This window comes from Zosterops lateralis, assembly GCF_965231275.1.
Source record: "Zosterops lateralis genome assembly, chromosome: 2".
Lineage (NCBI taxonomy): Eukaryota > Metazoa > Chordata > Aves > Passeriformes > Zosteropidae > Zosterops > Zosterops lateralis.
Window position 1 is genome coordinate 81,491,932 of NC_139763.1, and position 19,406 is coordinate 81,511,337.

At 37.7% G+C, this 19,406-nt stretch overlaps 1 protein-coding gene across 3 annotated transcripts; it reads left to right on the forward strand.

Annotated features, from left to right (window-relative positions):
- Window positions 1–899: 899 nt before the first annotated feature.
- On the forward strand, window positions 900–17,631 carry CHORDC1 (cysteine and histidine rich domain containing 1). Of its 3 annotated transcripts, none has more exons than XR_014589300.1 (12): window positions 900–1,447; window positions 4,739–4,788; window positions 6,839–6,895; window positions 7,421–7,581; window positions 8,163–8,263; window positions 9,188–9,246; window positions 10,280–10,350; window positions 10,641–10,746; window positions 11,838–11,957; window positions 12,553–12,615; window positions 13,142–13,475; window positions 13,618–17,631. XR_014589300.1 is itself a non-coding variant. In XM_083854753.1 (12 exons), the coding sequence occupies exons 1-11, from the start codon at window positions 1,384–1,386 to the stop codon at window positions 13,283–13,285; spliced, it is 996 nt and encodes a 331-aa protein (XP_083710879.1). In that variant the 5' UTR covers window positions 900–1,383; the 3' UTR covers window positions 13,286–13,333; window positions 13,618–17,631. The 3 variants fall into 3 exon arrangements, 2 of the variants coding, with proteins under 2 accessions (XP_083710879.1, XP_083710878.1); XM_083854753.1 differs by having other exon boundaries at window positions 13,142–13,333; XM_083854752.1 differs by having other exon boundaries at window positions 13,142–17,631.
- The last annotated feature ends 1,775 nt before the right edge of the window (window positions 17,632–19,406 follow it).

Below are 19,406 nucleotides of genomic sequence, written 5' to 3' on the forward strand. Positions count from 1 at the left end.
TCTACTCACAAGGCATCTAACAAAAAGAAACAATTAAACACTTTTATATAGAAAGAGAGGCATTCTTACATCTCCCCTTTCTTCCCAAACTCTTATTACCAGTTGCACTTATACATTAAAATGCTTCAGGTAAATAGCAAGAGAATGTGTTTTTTTTTTTTTTTTTTTTTTTTTTTTTTTTTTTTTTTTTTTTTTTTTTTTTTTTTTTTTGCTGTTTTAAACTACAAGAGGCCTCAAAGGGAACTGCAGATCACAAGGAAGCACTCGGTATTCCATGGCTCAGACAAATGAATATCTTTATGTGAGACACACATAAAAAGATGCCAGCAGACATCAACTCACAAGTTTGCAGAAGTTCAGGGCTACATTGGAAACAGCCTCCTGATTATCCTTTTTGCATCCTGCAACTCCCTTTTAAGAAGCCCTTTTTTTGTTCATTCTGTGCACGCTCGCTTCAGGATTTGTCACACGCTGAGCAAACACCTAGGCAATTCTATTTTTAAAGCTGTGCAAAAGATGTTTAGCCAGGAGGAATCTCTGTAATTGCGTGCAGAAATGTAGATGTCTGTAGTTATGTATTTAGAACAGCATGTAGTGACGGAAGAAGGAATGGCTTCAAACTGAAAGTTTTAGACTCAGTATTAGGAAAACATTGTTTCTGGTGAGGGTAGTGAGGCACTGGGAGAGTGGCTGCCCCATCCCAGTGGGTGCTCAAGGCCAGGCTGGACGGGGCCTGGAGCGCTGTGGTCTGTGAGGTGTCCTTGCATTTCCTGTGGGGCTGGAGTTATGTCACTTTGAAGGCCCCTTCTGCTGCAAACTATTCTATGACTGTAAATACAAGCCCTATAATCCACACTATAGAGCATATATATGAGTGGGCCAGCAGTCAGGAGCAGCCAAGAAAACTTCCAGAAAACTGAAAGAACATAAATTAGCGTTTTTCACAGTAGGTTTCTGGGGCTGGTATCAGTGCTTCAGTGCAGATGAGACAGACATTTATAACACGTAATACACACAAGCGTTTATTTCAGAGCAAACTCACACACAATTTAAAAAAAAAAAAAAAAAAAAAAAAAAATAAAGGCAAGTGCCAGAAATTCTCCCTAGGCCGACAATTCCTGCCCAGCCGGGGCAGCCCTGCCGGGCCCGGTCTCTCGGCGGTTCCCCGGCCTCGCTCGGCGCCTGCGCGCCCGCCCGCCCGTTCCGGCCGCCCGTTCCGGCCGCCCCGCGAAGCTTCGTGAAGGTTCCGGAAGGCTCCGGCCGGCTCTTTCCGCCGCGGAGCTGCCCCGCCCCCGGTGCCGCTGCCCGGCTTCCTTCCTTCCATCCCTCTTCCTTCCGCCGGGCTCGGCTCTCCCGGGCGGCGGGGCAGGAGGTGCCGCGGCCATGTCGCAGCTCTGCTACAACCGGGGCTGCGGGCAGCGCTTCGACCCCGAGAACAACACGGAGGGTGAGAGCGGCGGAGGGGCCGGGGCGCGGTGCTCCCCTGGCGGGCAGTGCGGGCAGCGGGGGCGGCTCCGGGCTCTGCGGGGCAGTGCCAGCCCTTGGCGCTGTCACCCGGCCCGCGGTGCCCCGGGGACACGCGTGTGGGGCCGGGGCTGGCCCGGCGCTGCCAAAGGTTCTCAAGGCCACAGGTTTCTCTGCTGCGGGCCTCTGTGGGGGTTGTACTCATCACAGTTACCAGCGGCTTTTTGTTTGTTACTTTAGTGGGTTGGTTTGGGGTTTTTTTTGTTTTTTAGTTCACATGTGTGGACTTGAAGCAGGTAATTATATGTGTCAGAACAGCACACGTGTGTCTGCCTTTACAAGTGCCTTGGGCGCTTGCAGCGCTTCTCCTGGGAGTGCGGGGAATCCTGATGAAACGCATTGATGAAAACTGTCATTTCATAATTCCGCAGAGGCTGATCTGAGAGAAGGGTGATCTGAGTTTGCAGAAGGCTCTCCCTCACCTGGTTCATAAAGTAATTCTGTTGGTTAAATTTCTAGAATGCTCTCTTTGCGTTAATTTAGTTTTTAGCGACTCCCCCCAGGGTTAGAAGTAGGGCAACCTGTTATGGCCTGTGCATTTTTCGTGGTTTAGAACCGTGCCAGTAAGGAGTGTTTGTTTTTCCGAGCTACATATTTTTGCATAGAGAGGGGCAACATACTGAGTAGGACTTGCTAATATCAGTAACAGCAGGAGTGGGCACAGTTGTGGCATGCTTACATTTAGTTGTCTTTTCCACCGCCATCCCCTACACCCCTTTGCCCCAAAAGGCAAAACAGATAAGGGTGTTTATTGTTAAAAAAAGAAGAAAGAAATCCTATTAGGACTTTGTGGCTTGAACTCGTTGTAAAAGTAACATTTCTTTAGGGTTTGTGATCAAGCTGTAGTAAATTGGGTCATGTTGGCATGGCTATATGCTAACTCTGTGGTGTTTGGGTTGAGGCAAACAATTTCAGGACATGAAATTTGTTTCAGTGAGTGGCTGGAACATGTAGTGTAATCACTGTCTCCTAGACTGAGCAGTTCTGAAGGTAAGTGTAATTACTTACAGGTCACTACAGTGAACCAGGTTTTGCATTTGGGTGACCTCTACAAATTTCTACTTTGACGTTTAGTGAAATGACTAATAAAGTGCTTTGAGGATGTAGCAGTAAGGTGATAGCAGTGTGTGCACAGTAGGATCAGTTTGGCTATGAAATTGACATCAAAAAAGCTACAAACAGAAAGAAAAGCCAGAAAAATTGCGGTACTTGTATCTGCAACAATTATCTGAGGGTTAGAGAAAACGGCTTTGAAATACTTTGGTCTTCCTGGTAAAGGAAAGGTATTAACAGCAGTGGAGAGGTAACTGGTTTTGTTGGGTTTTTTCAGTGAAAATGTAGAATAGCAACTGAAAGCTGCAGCAATCTGATCTCATACAAATCAGAACTAGAATATGCTCTTCTCTGCTTGTATCCTAATTTTCCAGTTTTCCCTACCTAGCATGAGAAGGGATTCTTTGTGCCAGATAGGCGCTGTTGGACTCGGTGAGAGTGCAGATGAGCTGGTGTTTCACTGTCCTCTAGCAGGGACAGTGGACAGATCTGCTGAGGCACTGCAGAGCTCCTTGTCCTGGCATCTTCTCTCCTGGAGCACACAGGGCCCTCAGGAGGCAGCAGCCAAGTGGGCTGTCATTTGCTCCAGGCTGTACCTGCTGCAGAGCAGCTCCAGGGAGCCAGAAAAAAGGATTGCCCTTGGCCAGATGGACAACCAGCACTTTTCTGTGCCTGCCTTGAGCTGGAGCGTAGCCACCTCCGAGTTATTTGATTATGAGATGGTTTTGGTCTCTAAAACAGTTGCCATTATTAACAGCATCCCTCTGATGAAGAATTAAAAATGTTCATTTAAGTCTTCTGACTCAGAAATAATCTTTGCTACAAAAAAGAGTTTATTTTTACCCTCATGATGCTTCTAGTGACATACTTTCATACTTTTGGAAAAGAATAATCTCTACTTTTATTTTTATTTGATTTAACAGTGAAGTCCTGGAATCTATGCAAAATAACCAAGTTTTTCCTTTTTAATTTTCCTGTGAGGATTACCAGCATTAGCTTTTCATCCTGAAACTGAAGGAATTGATAGAGGTTTATGGCTATACTTGTAAGTCTTGCTGAAGGTCTTATGTGCCAAAATAAGTGCATTTTGAGTTAAGGTGGGAACTAGTGTCTCTCAGACTGTATTAGTGCTTTAGACTTAAGCACTGAGTATAAAATCAAAATTATGCAACACAAGGTTTCTTTAAAAATCTACATATTTATAAAAAAACCACTGAGTTTGGGTTGGGTTTTTACTTATTAGATATCTGTAAGCAGATTGCTAATAAAGTTATTTAACACTTTTTGGTTTTTTTGCTTCCTATTATGTGCATTGTTACTGTTTATGTCACTTTTAATTTTAAGTGTTTCTAATTTTTCTTTAAAGGCTAGGAGATAGTGTTTAGAGTCAGTCAGTAAAATACTATCCACGCAGTAAATGTCAGTGAGAAGTTATATAATCAGAGCAGTTTTATTACATGTGAAAGGAATACAAGTAAAAGAGAACAGCTGTGTAACGTTGATAAACATCTATGAATACAAACACTTTCATTAATGGAGGTTGTGTTCCAGCATAGTGTTTGTACAGAATCTGTTAGTAATAAATAGTATTGACATATCAAAATTATGCATATGGGAGACTAACCTTTGGGTTCTTAGGTGGCTTAAGATACTACAGACATTGAAAAAAGAACAAGGTAATTACAGTTAAAACAATTAACTCATGATTTGCAATAAGGGGCTTTTTTTAACAGAATGCTTCTCAATAGCTCTGGTCAGGTTCAAATAGATATATTTGAAGTGGTAAATCAGTATTTTCTGTCTGTCAGGTAGCCATAGGGTCACCTTCTTACTTCTGAATTACTGATGAAGGCCAGGGATGGTCCATAGAAAGTTTACTTGCTCCACGTGGAAGTAGTAGTTTCTCTTAGGTACCTGCTTTCTGCTTTGTGTTGTGTAATACTTAAGAAGAAAGAAGAGTTGATTATTTATGTTTAATATATGCACTCAGAGAGCTTTCTTTGTGGAATCTGTGTTTTTCTGAGTAATGATGTGCACTCAGGGAAGTGGGGCAGCTCATGGTGTACATGAATTGCAAATGTGACCTTTTTTCTGGGTTTGTAATCATATGAATAAAGATTCTTGGTATGCCTCAATATTAATAATAATCACTGTCTTCTAGATTCATGCACATACCATCCAGGTGTGCCCGTTTTTCATGATGCTCTCAAAGTAAGTATGCAACAGTCCTTTTAAGTATTATCTTTTTGATTTTTCATCTTTTTAATTCCAGATCTTTCAGTGTTGAGAAATTGATGCTCAGCCTATCGCGAGCAACCCCATGAAATTAGAAAAGCACAGTTAGTCATTCCTGAAAAAGAAATTAAAAACTCCACTCATATGGTCTAAATGCCATGCAGGTCTAGGTGACTTGTTTCCTGTTGATTGACTGACTTTAGGTTTCTCAGCAGTTTAATTACGTCCTCTAAATAGGACTGTGGAGCCATTGAGAGGTTTCATATTCTTTCAGTTAATTAACCTGCTTGGAATTCAGAGCAGCTGCATGTGGTCTAATGTGGTCAGGGCACTAATGTGTATGTAATATTTGTCTGCTGTAAAAAACAGTCACGTTCATTTAATCAGCCAAATGAGGATGTTGCTTAAATTGGGACTGGTCAGCCATGCCTCTTATGCAGCTGTCCAGGATTCTTAGGCTCCATCTTCAGTGATGAATTAAATATACCTGGGATACCTGGGTCTCCAGTGCTTAGGCCAACTGCACAGCCCATCCTTGGTTTTGTGCTAAACTGTTTTCCCTCTTCAGAGTCTACTGAAGAATGCGTACAAAGTGCTTACAGGGAATCATTTGAGAGACAACTGAAACTGTACTGGAAATCATTCTAATGATTTATTATGTGTAGTCAGAAATCTGGTGTTCAAAAATAGCGTCTGGCACTTTATTACTATCGATGTAGCCTAAGTGACTTTTCTTAGAACACTAAACTGCTGTTCAGCTGAGCTTTGAGAGGGGTGAGTGTTTTGTTTTTGTTTTTTTTTTCTTGGTACTTATGAACTACTTCTACTGGAAGTGCATCTTATCCTTACGATGTGGTGTCTTTTGGACTCATGAAAGGTTCTGCATTTGTGCTGGGCAGTGTGTTTGCTGTGAGCTGCAGTATACTGCTTATATTGTAGTACCTGACTCTGGAATCAGCCATCATATGCCACTGGTGAATTGGGACAAATGCTCTTAGACCAAATACTTTACAGTTGCTTAGACAATGCTATTTATTTATTTATTTATTTATTTTACAAATAGATTATAGCTGTACTCAGAGCACAGTACAAAAATCTTCAACATAATTGTAAAGAGAGAAATTATACAGTTAGCTCGAAAACTTACATTTACTCCCTCTTTCTCTTACATATTCACTGTTTATAAACAAGTACCACTTTCTCCCTTTTTGTAATCTGCCTCTTGACCTAATTAAAAATTTATCATAATTGCAAATGAGCAATTTTCTTCCTGCTGTGAGTTCTAGGTAATCTAGGTGGGCAGGATGAACCTTTTGTCTCCTCAGCTGTGGAAATGGTTAATATTTTCAGGGTATTTTAGAACCACCTACCTAAAACCCATTGTGTTGCACCACTTAAGCTTTCAAAGCAGTTGTTGCATTAGTCAAACTGTTGCCTCTAATAAGGTTCTTTGAGTTCTAAGATACATTGTTCACAGTGGAAAGGCAATTTGCTCTAAAATTGAATTTCTGGTTTATATAACAAAAAGTGCTCCTGATTGATGTAGTTGGATAGCTGTGCAGTGCAAATATCCAGCTCTGTTGGTGGGAAATAAGCAATTGAAAGATCTGAGTGGTGCTCAAGAAAAGAAAAACAAAATCCCTGTCATTTTTGGGAGAGGGCCTGTGCATTGGGCCATAGGTGAGCCTGGTCTCAGGTGTAGCATTTGTTTGTTTTGCTTACATGTTACTTTGTGAGATGAAGTAACATTTCTATTTTCTGTTGTACAGAGTTGGCACCTAACTTGTCATGGAAGTATTGTCTCACATTTACTGAACTTTCTGATAAAGGCAGCATCAGCAAGCTAGAAGTCTTCTCTGACTTTTAAAAATGCAAATGATAATATTGTCCACAGAAGGGAAGAAAACAATTGCTAATTTTGATGTGCCACATCTTTTAAAGGAACATAATAAATATTTTGCTTTTTTTTAGTTGTTGTCAAGTCTGGTAGTCATGCCTATGTTGTTTCTATTCCAAATGTTTGTAGGGTTGGTCATGTTGTAAGAGGAGAACAACAGACTTCTCTGACTTCTTAAGCATTGTGGTATGTACTCATGATTATTTGCAGTTTTTATCCTTGTCATGTGGCCGTGATTAATATTAAATGGTACACGTGCTTACATGTTTTAAATTAGCTTACTTCTATTAGAACTGTCTTAATTCTTATATGCTTTATTTTTCTTCATATAATGGTGAAGTCAAGGCTCATTTTCAAGCTTTAATTGTTAAAATTCTCAAAATAGATTTTGATGGAACTACTTGCTAATAAAGACAACACTTATTGCTGGTCAATATTTGATGGTCATGGATGGCCATTATGATGGTCAACATTTATTGCTGTTTTACTTGACAGAAAAGTATGCATTTTTCTTTTAACCAGTGTCCAAAATGAAAATATTTTCCACTTTAGTGGTAGGGTTTCTTTTGCAGCCATTGTTTAGAGTGGGCTAAAAGAGGTGATGGAGCTGAAGAAATGATTCTAGAAAACTTACTGCAGTTTTTGTTAATTTTTCATGCACACGATCTACGCTGCATTTATATATAAATAAAAACATGTTTTCCACAATAGGGCTGTACAAAGGGTCTCCATAATAGCGAGAAACCTCCTGAGCCTGTTAAACCAGAAGTCAAAACTACCTCTGAACGAAAGGAGCTAGCTGAACTGAAACCCAAATTTCAGGAACACATAATTCAGGCACCAAAACCATTGGAAACAATTAAGAGGCCAAGGTACAGTATATGAAACTTAAGGTTTTCAGTTTGCCAGGTTAAAGCTTGCTTGGTTATTCAGTGTTGTACATTTCATATAGTGTAGAAATTCCAAAACTAACCTTAGAAGACCTTGGTTTTGATAGCAGTGATGATGTTATCTTAATTGTCAAAATATGAGAAAAGAATTTTGGTTATGACAAAGAAGTGCTTGATCTTTCAGCACTTAGATCCACAAGACGCAACCGTTAAAGTCTATAACCTCATAGCTTAAAATGCCGCTAGGAGCTGTGTAAAGTGTTTTAAACAGTAATAAAAATAATTTGGGGTGCTTGAATTTAGATTACTTAGAATCTCTGATTTTTTTTTTTTTTTAATTTTTGTAAAGTATTTAGGATTTCCAGTTGAAAACCAAGACTTGCCTTCTCAGTTTCTGGTCTGTTTTTTAATGAACAGGAAAGATTGGCATTTACAAATGTAGTTTGTTTGTTGAAGGGAGATTTAAAAGGAATAGCCTTGTAGGAAGATTAAAAGTTACTACTTTGTCTTCTATAAATTCTTTCTCACAAAGTAAGTTGACACTAACGCATGGATTTTTTTAGCCCAGATGAGCCAATGACAAATTTGCAGCTGAAAGTGTCAGCTTCCTTGAAACAAGCTCTTGATAAACTGAAACTGTCATCAGAAAATGAAGGGAGAAAAGGTAAGGAAACAGGGAAATTAATTAAGTATATGTGATGCTAAGTGTCAGACAAATAAATGAAATGCTGATCATATCATTTCTGAACTAATGGTTTCCTGTAATTATGTTGTTTTTCTTAATAATCTTGAAAATACCTTCCAGTCCAGGGAATGATGATTGAAGTTCAAGTGTGGATAACATGGAGACTTGGTTGTCAGGAGAAGTACATTGTCCTTAGCATTATTTGAACTGTGTGTTTTCTAAGATTTCCTGGTTAGAACGGACATAATGGGAATATCCATTTCTGGATATGTGACTGACAGAGTTACCAAGAAATGAACTTTACTCCCTATTGCAGAGACAGCATCATATAAATCCTTCACAAATTGGTGGAATTCCTCTGAAGAGTAGTTGGTTTTCCCTTGTGTGCTTTTCCTCTTTCTTCCCACATTTTATTTGGAATTTGGTTCCAGAACGACACTGATCCTTAAGAAACTTTATCATTTCAACCTACGCTTGTGGCTATTTTGTGCTCTTTTGTTCTTGTGCCAAACTAATTTAGCTCTTCTTTCTCCATGGTATCCAGATTATTTCCTTGTGTGTATTTATAGACAGCAGTTGAAGCCTTTTATATTCTTAGTTTTACAAAACTGAACAAGATGAATGATTGTTCTCTTCCCCTGTGATTGTAATGATCCTCTTCATCTTTTTTTATTTACCCCACTTAAAATGTGTAAAGATACAGAGCCCAGAATTTGATGCATAGGTAATACAGCTTTTGGAATGTTTCTTTGTACCTCTGGCAGATTTCAGTGTCAGGCAGAAAATAGAGGCTTGAAGAGGGAGGTTTTTCTAATCTCCTCATTGGCTCCGTTCTTAATAAAAGCAAAGTGTTCAGTAGATTATACAATTCATTCGTTATTTTCTGTAATATTCTGTTTACAGAGGAAGATAGTGATGAAATCAAGATTGGGACGGCATGTAAAAATTCAGGCTGTTCAAAAGTAAGTGGTTCAGTTACACTCTAAATCCAGCTGCTCAGCTGTTAGGTGAGCAGTTCTGGGTTTTTGTGTGGTGAGCAGTTTTGGTTTTCTGTGTGCTACAAGTTAATTTGGAAAAGGCACAAAGTCCATTTGGTTTAACAAATGCACATTTGATAACACAGTTCAGTATGGACAAATGTGAGTTGTTTACAGAAAGTTGAAGTTTTTTTAAGGCTGTCATGAACTTTGAAATAGTAGGCTTGTCAAATCCGTGGTACTCTTGTGTTTTGACTTAACATATTAAATATAATACTAGTGAGAGGTGGCTTACTGATAACACTTGAGTTGCTCTTGATAATCTGATAATAGAAGCATCTACAGATCTTAACAGTTAATGCTTCCTGCAAGAAGAATTAAAAAGTCAGTGTTTTAACACTTCCCGCACCAAAATTATTCATTGTATTACGTAGTCATTTAAAGTGAAAGTTACAGTGACACACTTGCATTGTGCAAAATGGTACAGTAAGATTTAAATAGCTATTTTACCTGACAGTTTTTGCATTATCTACCAAAGCTGTGGTGGGAGGAGAACTTTGGCAGTCTTTGTGTTGGGAAGAACTGATCTGATACTCAGTGGCTAAGTTGTATATTGTTTATTTTACTGTCTTTTAAGAATCCATGTGTTTTATGAACAATGAATTTAATTTGTTTTCAAGTTAAGTTCTTGTTTTCTCTGAATGCTGAGTATCTTAAAGGCAGAAATCTCTGAGGATCTGCAGTGAACTTTATGAGCATAAATGGTGTCACCATTGATGTGTGCCTTTGAACTAACAGAAAATACAGCTTCTTAGCAATGCCAGAGAGCCTTCTGTGAAGGAAGATTGAATGGTTACTTTGAAAAGCTAGGACAAACCATTAGATAATAGATTATTTACCCGAAAGCTTTGTTGTACTTTGGTCATTATTTCTGATTTTTGTTGTGTTTTGTTCTATTTTTTTTTCTTTGCTCCAAATCCTGTAACAGTAAAACACTTAAAATTCTTTATCCCCCCAGACATACGAAGGACCACACAGCACAGAAGAAGTATGTATATACCATTCTGGTGTACCTATATTCCATGAAGGGTTAGTATTCAGCTAACTTCCATTTTTGTACCTGTGTTCTGTGAAGGGTTAGTATTCAGTTAGCTTCAGGGTTTTTTTAACTAGTCTAGTTAAACACACTAGTTGTGTGTTCATGCTTTCTTTGTAGATGTTGCCTTGATTTATTCTGTATTCCCTCTTCAGTCAAAAATGGCAATGCTTGAAGGGGGTATACTAAAGTAACAGTAATATTGCATAAAAAACTGATCTTCAATCTTCACAGTAAATAATGTCCTAAATATTGTTTGTTAATTACTTTGCAAACTTTCAAGGATGAAGTATTGGAGCTGTTGTAAAAGAAAAACTTCTGACTTCAATACATTTTTAGCTCAAGAAGGCTGCACAAGAGGAACACACGTATGGACTAAAAAGGATGCGGTAAGTGGCATTAAGATTGCATTCTGTAACTGGCCATTCTGAACTTCGAATACTGAAATGTAGTTTGTAGCTTGAATGAGTTATTACTGTAGCTGAGCTATTGCAAATCACTGCCTCTGACATAATGTGAAGGATACACAGCAGGAGAACTGAGAAATGGAGTGTGAAGTAGTCTGTGGCACAGATACACTTGATTTTTTAAGAATATTATAGAATATAATAATGGACCATAACACTTGAAATACGTTATTTGGTCACACAATGGATGCAGGTGATCACAAAGGTCTTGTTGTGAATATATCATCTGTTGCTGAGGCAAAATGGATTTGACACTGAGACCATCAGGAATGTTTAACAGAAGAAAATAAAGATACATTTCAAAAAGTGTAGTTTTGTTACCTCGTTTTAGAAAAATTACTTCACAAATCCATTACTTCCTTTAAATCTTATAATAGCTGCTTGCTTTGAAGATTTATATTTTTGTTCAAAAATTGTTTGCAAGTACAGAAAGTAGGGATTAAAAAAAAAGCCGAAGTTGTGAGCCTGAAGCGGGAGAGTGTAGAAAAAGAGAGTAAAGAATTTACCTACATTTAAAGAAACCATGTGTGTATTAACTGTATGTGTATTGAGATAATGGGCTTCTATCCAGCAAAGGGTTTTTTTACTTTAGCTTTTTGTTTTTATTTTGGGGGATTTTTCACAGTTTACTTCTTCTGCATCAGAGAACAGAGGGTAATAAAACTGTTTTGCAGGAATATGAAACATTCTTGGAGTCGTGGCATTCCTTCTCTTCCTTCAGTTCCTTTCTATAACCTGCTGGCTAACTGTAGTCTTGGAAAGGAGGTTGATCCACCAAGTAACATTTTTTTTTGTTGTAGTTTGTTTGAGAGGGAGATACTGAAATACTTAGTAAAAAGAGTTGTAAGTGAAGTCTTGCAATCTCCTCTGAAGATGAAATATAGTCCTTTATTAGCTATGCTAATTGGCTATTTTAGAAAAATCCTGGGTGTTTATGCTGTTAATCTTGTAAAAAAATATTCTAATGTAATTCTAAGTTGTTCTTTTTTTTCTGTGCCTTTTTCCTTATATAGAGTACAAAAGTAGTTCCATGCAGGCATGACTGGCACCAGACTGGAGGAGAAGTGACTATTTCTGTATATGCTAAAAACTCTGTCCCTGATCTGAGCTACGTAGAAGCTAACAGCACCGTGGTGAGCCTCTACCTTAAGATCAGCAACTTGAACTTAGGAAAATCTGCTTGGCTTTATTTACAAGGCAGAGAGAGCATAAGACTTTTTTGAGTAACTACTTTTTCTTGGCATTTGTGTTTGTTCAAATTTGTATAGCTTTTCTTCTCCCTTCTGTTTGGACATCTGCAGTTTAATGTGTGGGTTTTTTTAAAAGCTGCAATACAGCATGCAAAAAAAATCTTTAATTGTGATGGGTTTGCATCACCATATGTATAAATAATTATAGTCATCATTTAGTTATATTTGACTTAATGTAATTTGATAGCATTCTTCATTGTATTCTGTTTCACAGCTACTGATATTAAACAGGTGTTAAAATGTTACTTTGATTTCTTTATCTAAAATGAGAAGCCATCAGTGGTTACTGTCAACTACCACTGTATCAGAATCCATTAAAATAGATACTCACTTCTATTTCTGAGGGACAATTTTGTCACTTTGGTCATTGTAGGATCCAAGTCCTAACATAGTATATTCTGTTTAAGCATGCTTGACATGTAAGATGTTTCATTAACATGATAAAATTTTCTTATTTTCTGTTGTTTTTCCTTTTAAGGTAAATATCCATATTGTATTTGAAGGAGAAAAAGAGTTTCATCGTAGTGTGAAGCTATGGGGAGTAAGTACAAAAATATTTTTTTCTGTTAAAAAGAAACAAAACAATCAAACAAAAAAACCCAGAAGGAAAACAAAACATAAGCATTCAGCTTCCTCTCTTTCAGAATGGTTTTGTTTTACTCGTTACTCTATTTTTGTGCAAGAATTTTCATTGCATGACATTGAGTAATTCCATTTAAATCTGAATATAATGACCCAGGAGATCCAATGTGACATCATAATGGACACTGCTTTGTACAGAAGGTGGCTTTCCAAGGTCTTTTCTGGTCCCAACACCATGGTAGTGGTGTTGCAGAAAAGTCTTGCTTCTGTATGTTAGCCAGTGTATGTTGGATATGCACAGGCATGTTTATGCCATAAACATTCCATAGCTTGGGAATGAGAAACAGCTGATTTTTCAAGATACCAGAGGGATCTTCATCTACCTCTACATCTACTGAAATTTAGTGATGAGGTACTCCCTAACTTAATTCCCCAATGTCTATCAGTCTGTCAGATTGAAGTGTGAAATACCTTTTCCATTCCAGGTGATCGATGTAAAGAGGAGTTACGTGAACATGACGGCTACAAAGATCGAGCTCACTATGAGAAAAGCAGAGCCCCTGCTATGGGCAAGTCTGGAGTTACCAGTATCCAACACACAACCCAAAAAGGAGAGTTCGGATCAATAACGATTCCAAGAGAAGTTATTTCCCATGATGAAGTGGTGACTTGCTACTGTAATCAAATATTTAACTTTTATATAGATTTCTCTTTTTTTAATGCTAGATCATCTGTTCCCTTCTAGAAAGGAATTGATGCACAGTAAATGGGGGTGTAAACTTGAAAGGGTAACAGTTATTTCTTCTCCCGCTCCCATGGGTATGTTTATGCTAGATGCAATGTCTCCATGGGAATTTAGAGCAAAGCAGCTAATTGCCCTTTGCTTGCAACCTTCCCTGCCATGCACTGACTATCCCAGTAGATGTGCTTTCTGTTCACAGTGGGTTTCTTTGTTTTTCAGCTCTTCTCTTTAGACTGGATGCATTCGGTAGCCTGTGCTAAATTCAACACTGTTATGAAGCATACAGTAATGCAGATACAAAAAATCTGAGTTTAAACTGATTAGCATGTAATTCCACATCTAGAATAAAAGGTTACATAAACAGAAATATAAAGTTGTACACTTGTAGATTTTGTATTCTGAAACGTAGGTTTGTTTCAATACTTGTTGGCTATGGAGGGATGAAATAATTGCTATTAGTCCAAGGATTTCAGTACTTGATGGCTCCTTCTGTCTTTGATGTATCAAAGCAGATCGGCTTAAAATTAAAAGGCAGGTGGCAAGAAGGGATTTTTATTTTTACTCCTTTACATTTGCTATTTGAATTGTTAAATATAAAACTAAATGGACCATGAAATGGCTGTATAACTTAGCATTTCAGCTGTGAAGAGTATGCAAACAAAAAACTATTATAAAATTACCAAAGTGCTGGATATATTTGACAGCCTTTAGAATGTATAGCCTGTCCTGTTCTACAACATTGAAAATCTCAAGACTCTTCTCAGAGTAGATGGATATGTGTAGTAGGAGGAGCCAGGACACACTGTAGGTATCTTGGTAAAATAATCTCCACATAGATGTGTTTATCTCTTGACTCTGAGGATGATCATCTAAAAACTGCAGTTATGTACAGGATAAATCTTAGGAGAAACAACATGCTTTTAAATGTCTGTCTGAAATTGTACTTTTGAATCAAAATACTATAAAAAGAATACTATATCTTTTGAACAGACCACAATTAGAAATCAAGACCTTAGTTTTGTTTTCAGTTCATCAGAAAGGTATGTGGCTGAAAACAGGATAGCTGTAAAAATGAGGTTTTATTTTCTTTGTATCCAAGCAGCAACACACAGAGTAATGTTCCTTTCTATTTCTGCTTGGAATGATTTCCTAATTTCAGCTTACAGCTGAAATAAAGATGTTTTCCTATAAAAGTAATAAAAAATGCACATCATTTTTTGTTGTGCCTAATCCTGTATATGTAAACAAGAGGTCTTACGGGCTCTTGGCATGCATGGGTGCTCATCTACCAGGCTTGGCAGACCTGGAATAGTGTCAGGACAAACACAGGGTGTAGTAAAGGCATTCTGAAGTGAAATACAGATTTCTGAGAATCTTGCTGTTTTCCATTAAGTACGATTTGACTTGAGCTCAGACTTCTTTTGACAGTACTTGAAGTCCTACTTCATGCTTTAAGTAGTAGGAAATACATTACCAAAGAAACCGTCCCTGAATACCAAGGAAGTAACACCGGTGGTACAAATATATATATATGTGTGTACACATATATAAATTTGTTTTGGTGCTTCTCTACCTTCATTTCAAGATCCTTTGTCCTCGATTGCTTAGTTTGAGCATGGTTTCTTACTCCCTTGGGCCCTTCTACATAATTTCAGCTCTATGTTCTGCTGTATAGATTCTGTTAACCTCTAATAATGCCTTTTTTTCCTCTTTTTTTTTTCTTTTTTTTTTTTTAATTTGAAAATGTCAGGTACTGAGAATCGATAGGGTACAAGCTTATAAAATGTGTGCCTGCCAAGTGGTCCTCTGCAAATTGAACAGATGTTCCTTGATGTGTTCTGAACCAGCAAGTGGAGTACTTATTAGTATGACACTGAGAACATCAGTGGATGAAAAATTCTAGATAGCTGTAGCTCCTAGCGTGCCGTCTGTGTTTGCGTGTGCACAACTCTGAACTTGGACAGCAAAAATAGCAGTGCTTAAACGCCAGGATAAAGTTCTTGTTTAACGAGCAAGTTCAAATGTGTCTATCCATATGGATATATAAATAACCTAAATATGTTAAAAAAAGTGGAAAACATATTTTCACTTAATTTGCATCCTCATCTGCAGTAGGTTTACATAATGTAAAACCCATTTTAAGAACTATATGGAGAATTGAATTCCTTGGGAAAATAGAATTTCTGTTTTTAAATAAGTCGTATTCTGCCTTAGTGCACTAAACCCTAAATGGAGAGAAATGTGGATGAACGGGCCATCTGCTGTGAATGCTGCAGGCTTTGGGATCCTGTAACTACTTGTTACACTCTTTTCAAACTACATTCTACTGGTAGCTTTGTCACCTTGGCCATAAGTGGGAGAAAGCTCCTGTAAACACAGTCCCCAATTTTGCTTTTGCTTTTTGTTCATTCCTCCTACTCTTCTCCTGTTGTTCATACTTTCAGCACAAAACTAAAGACACTTCAGGTGTTCTATAATGACTCTCCCCATCAGTGGCAATACAACCAGTTTTAAAACTTACCTGTTTAAAAAAGCAAGCAAACAAATTAAAGAACCCATAAAACCCCACCAGCATTGGTCAAGATAGAAGGTATATAGATTTTACAATAACAGCGTAGTTTCTATGGCCTCAGATGCTTTTCAAAATAGATAAACCTTCAGATGGCCTAGACTGCCATGAGCTCTCTGTTTACCTGCAGCAATTTTTAGCAATTTTTTATAACCATCTGCATCTATCCTGAAGCTGCAAGAGCTGTCACTGAATTTGTGTTTTGAGCAGTTGCTCACAGCTGGCTTCAACACACCAAGGGTTGATCCTGGTGTGTCATGCAATGACATCTTGGCATGCATAGTGGTAGCAGGCACTGATGGAATATTGGCTTGGCTGTAACTTTGATTAGTAAGTGTGGAGGGAAGGTGAGGCCAACTGTATACATGTAGCAGACCTGTGTACTAATCACGATTGATACTTTCCCAAAAGCAAGACTGGTCAAATAAGTAAAGTGGTTTTTGATCACAGGCTGTCACCTGTCTAATAATATAATGCTAAATTGCAAACCAGTACAAACAGGAATACTTGGTGTTGAATTTGTCTTTTTTTCATGCTTTCAGATGTTGTGCTGTATTTATCAAATTGACTAAGTTCATGCAGTCTAACTATATTTTTATAAATAAGTGTTTAAGAGCTGTAGTATGTTTCAGTGTGGGTTTACATGTAGACAAGTTACATGAGTCAGAACTGACTGTCCAGGTGCATATAAAACTTCATCTTCACGATCCCTTTAGAATATGAAAAATTGCATGGGTCTGCAAGTTTTTGACAGAAATCTTAATCCTTTCCCTCATGTATAAGCCCATTTTCCTATCTAACATAACATATTTCATACCTAATATTGCATCTCAGGTAACAAGTGATAGAATGAGAGGAAATGGCCTCAAGTTGTGCCAGGGGAGAGTTAGATTGGATGTTAGGAGAAGTCATTTTCATGGAAAGGGTTATCAGGCATTAGAATAAGCTGTCCAGAGAAGCAGTGTTAAAAAAAACATGGCTATGGCATTTAAGGACATGGTTTAATGGTGAACATGGTGGTGGTGCTACCTTGGTGCTTGGTGATCTTAGAGGTTTTTCCAGTCATAACAATTCTATGATCTTGTATCTGTAATAACATTTCTTGGAGGAATTGGGATTTATGTGGAATGTTAATACACTGCTAAGCATCGGGCTGATCAGCTACTCTGACTCTTACGTCATACATAGCACTGGTACAGCTTGACAAAAAAAATCTTCCATTGGATGGTATTCTGGATTATGTACATTATCAAGTCACCATTTCAGGAATTAGTTTTACTAGGAATTTTGCCTTGAAGGAAAAAATGCCTGTTCTACATAATGATGCATTTTTGGCTTGCATTCTTTAAACATGGCATGAGTATTCATTAAATAAATACTGTACCTGTTAATGATTGGTCTATCCCAATTTGCTATTATTTTTTTTTTACTTCTGTGCAGGAAGGAGATCCTTTTTAAAGTAATGAGTTATGTGTCTGGAACACTGTTTTAGGATGGTTATAATTTTTCCCATTATAGGAGTATTGAATAACAGTTGAAGAGGAGATGACTTTTTGCATGGCTCTTTGATTCTGCACATTCATAAAACTTATACACAGAAATTAATCTCATGTCTTCATGCTCTAGTTTTTTTTCTAAATGTATTCAATAAAATTCTTACTATATGCTGGTTGCATTTGGGGTTGGTTTTTGACTACGTTTGTTATGAGTGAGAACTTCCCTGTTAGTTTGCAACATGGTTGTTGAAGTAAAATGTAAGTGGACAATTTTCCACATGTGAGTCTATACGGGAGGGAAATGGCATCGCCAAGGGCTTTTTCCCCACCTGTAGTTCCTTTCTTTATTTGTTGCTTTCTAATGCTACAGCCCAGTCAGGATATGTGAGTTGCGGAAATTTGAGATGAGGGCCTGTCTCATTCACAGAAATAGTTCCATCCAAGAATTTTGAGCTGTCACAAACTTAATGGAAGTGGAGTAATTCCAGATACAGTGGCTGTTTCTAAAGTTGCTGAAGGTCCTGTTGCTTGGATGATTTTTTCTGGTTTCTTGGAAAAAGAAGATACTTTTCAAAACCTGTGGCATTCACTCAGTGTAGAAAAGGGTTCACCTCTTGAAGCCTCGTATCTTCTATGGTTATAAATTCTTGGTGTTTTCCCAAAGTTTGGGTAGATGTTTTAACCAGAGGGTAAGCAAGGTATTGTCACAGACATTACAAATTAATCCACAGTCAAATGAGTGTTAAGCATAAAAGAAAATATCCTTTTGAATAAAATATTTTTGTTACCTACCGGAAACAAGTATTTGAAAAATTAGTTCCTTGTTAAATTTTAAAGAAAGCTGCATTGCAGCAAAATTCATTTAAAGCTACCTTGGAGGCAGATCTGTTACCTTACAATGATCTATGAAATATTTTTAGTCCAGAAACCTTGTTCTCTGAAATGTGATTTAAACTTATGATAAATATTGATACTGCAATATTACTGCTGAATTCCATGCTTGGGAGAAAACTAATCTAATGTGCTTCTAGCCTAATGTGTTTAACCTAATTTGTTCCTCCTTAATTGGAATCAGACTTGTGTATAAGGAGGCAGAGTTTATACAGTGTGCTTCACTGTATACCCCAAGGGACTTAATTTAGTTTTTTTCCAAGGGAATGCCTTGTAATCAGGTTATATCACTTTGTACATAAAGAACCCAAATTTTAAACATTCTGCCCGTAGTGAAAGCACTTAACATTGGAGTGTCTACTCATGAGCAAAACCTACAATAAAGAAGTAGTTTTAGTTCTTCAACTGCAGCTTTGTGAACTGGAAGCTTGTTGGCTCTTCTGTTACCGGAGTTTTACTTAACTGGGTAACTTAAGTGGGATGCTTGTGCTTTCCAAGAGTGATTAACAGCTGTAAAGAAGAGAAGGTTGGTAAAACGAATGGAGGATATTGAAATGTAATTGAAAATAAGCTTTTACGAGAGAAAGACTGTCACATGTTTGTTGAAAAAATAATTCAGAGAAGACATGCTAAGGATAAAACAAAGCAACAACTCCCAACTGCTAAACTTGACAGTGTTTTATACTTTTCTCACATACCTTTGTAAGGGTTCATCTTGCTGTGTGAGCACTGTGGTATTGGTCAGCGCTTCTTCTGCTATTATTTTTCCTCAACAACATTTTACTTTACAAAGCAGCCAATTCAATTTGTTGCATTTATTATTAAACAGTTATATTGGCATACATTGCCTGAAGACTTGTGTATGGTTGGAACAATGAAAAGTGGCCAAAAATTCAGTGTGGTTTAGTGGCAATACCCAAATGCTGGGTGCATAATTCTTAAGCTAAACCATGTGTCATTTTAATGAGTGTTTGTATTTCACAATTGTATTATATAATGCACATGTGTTTTACCTTAAACTGTCCCATAAGGGTACTTCAATAAGCATAACT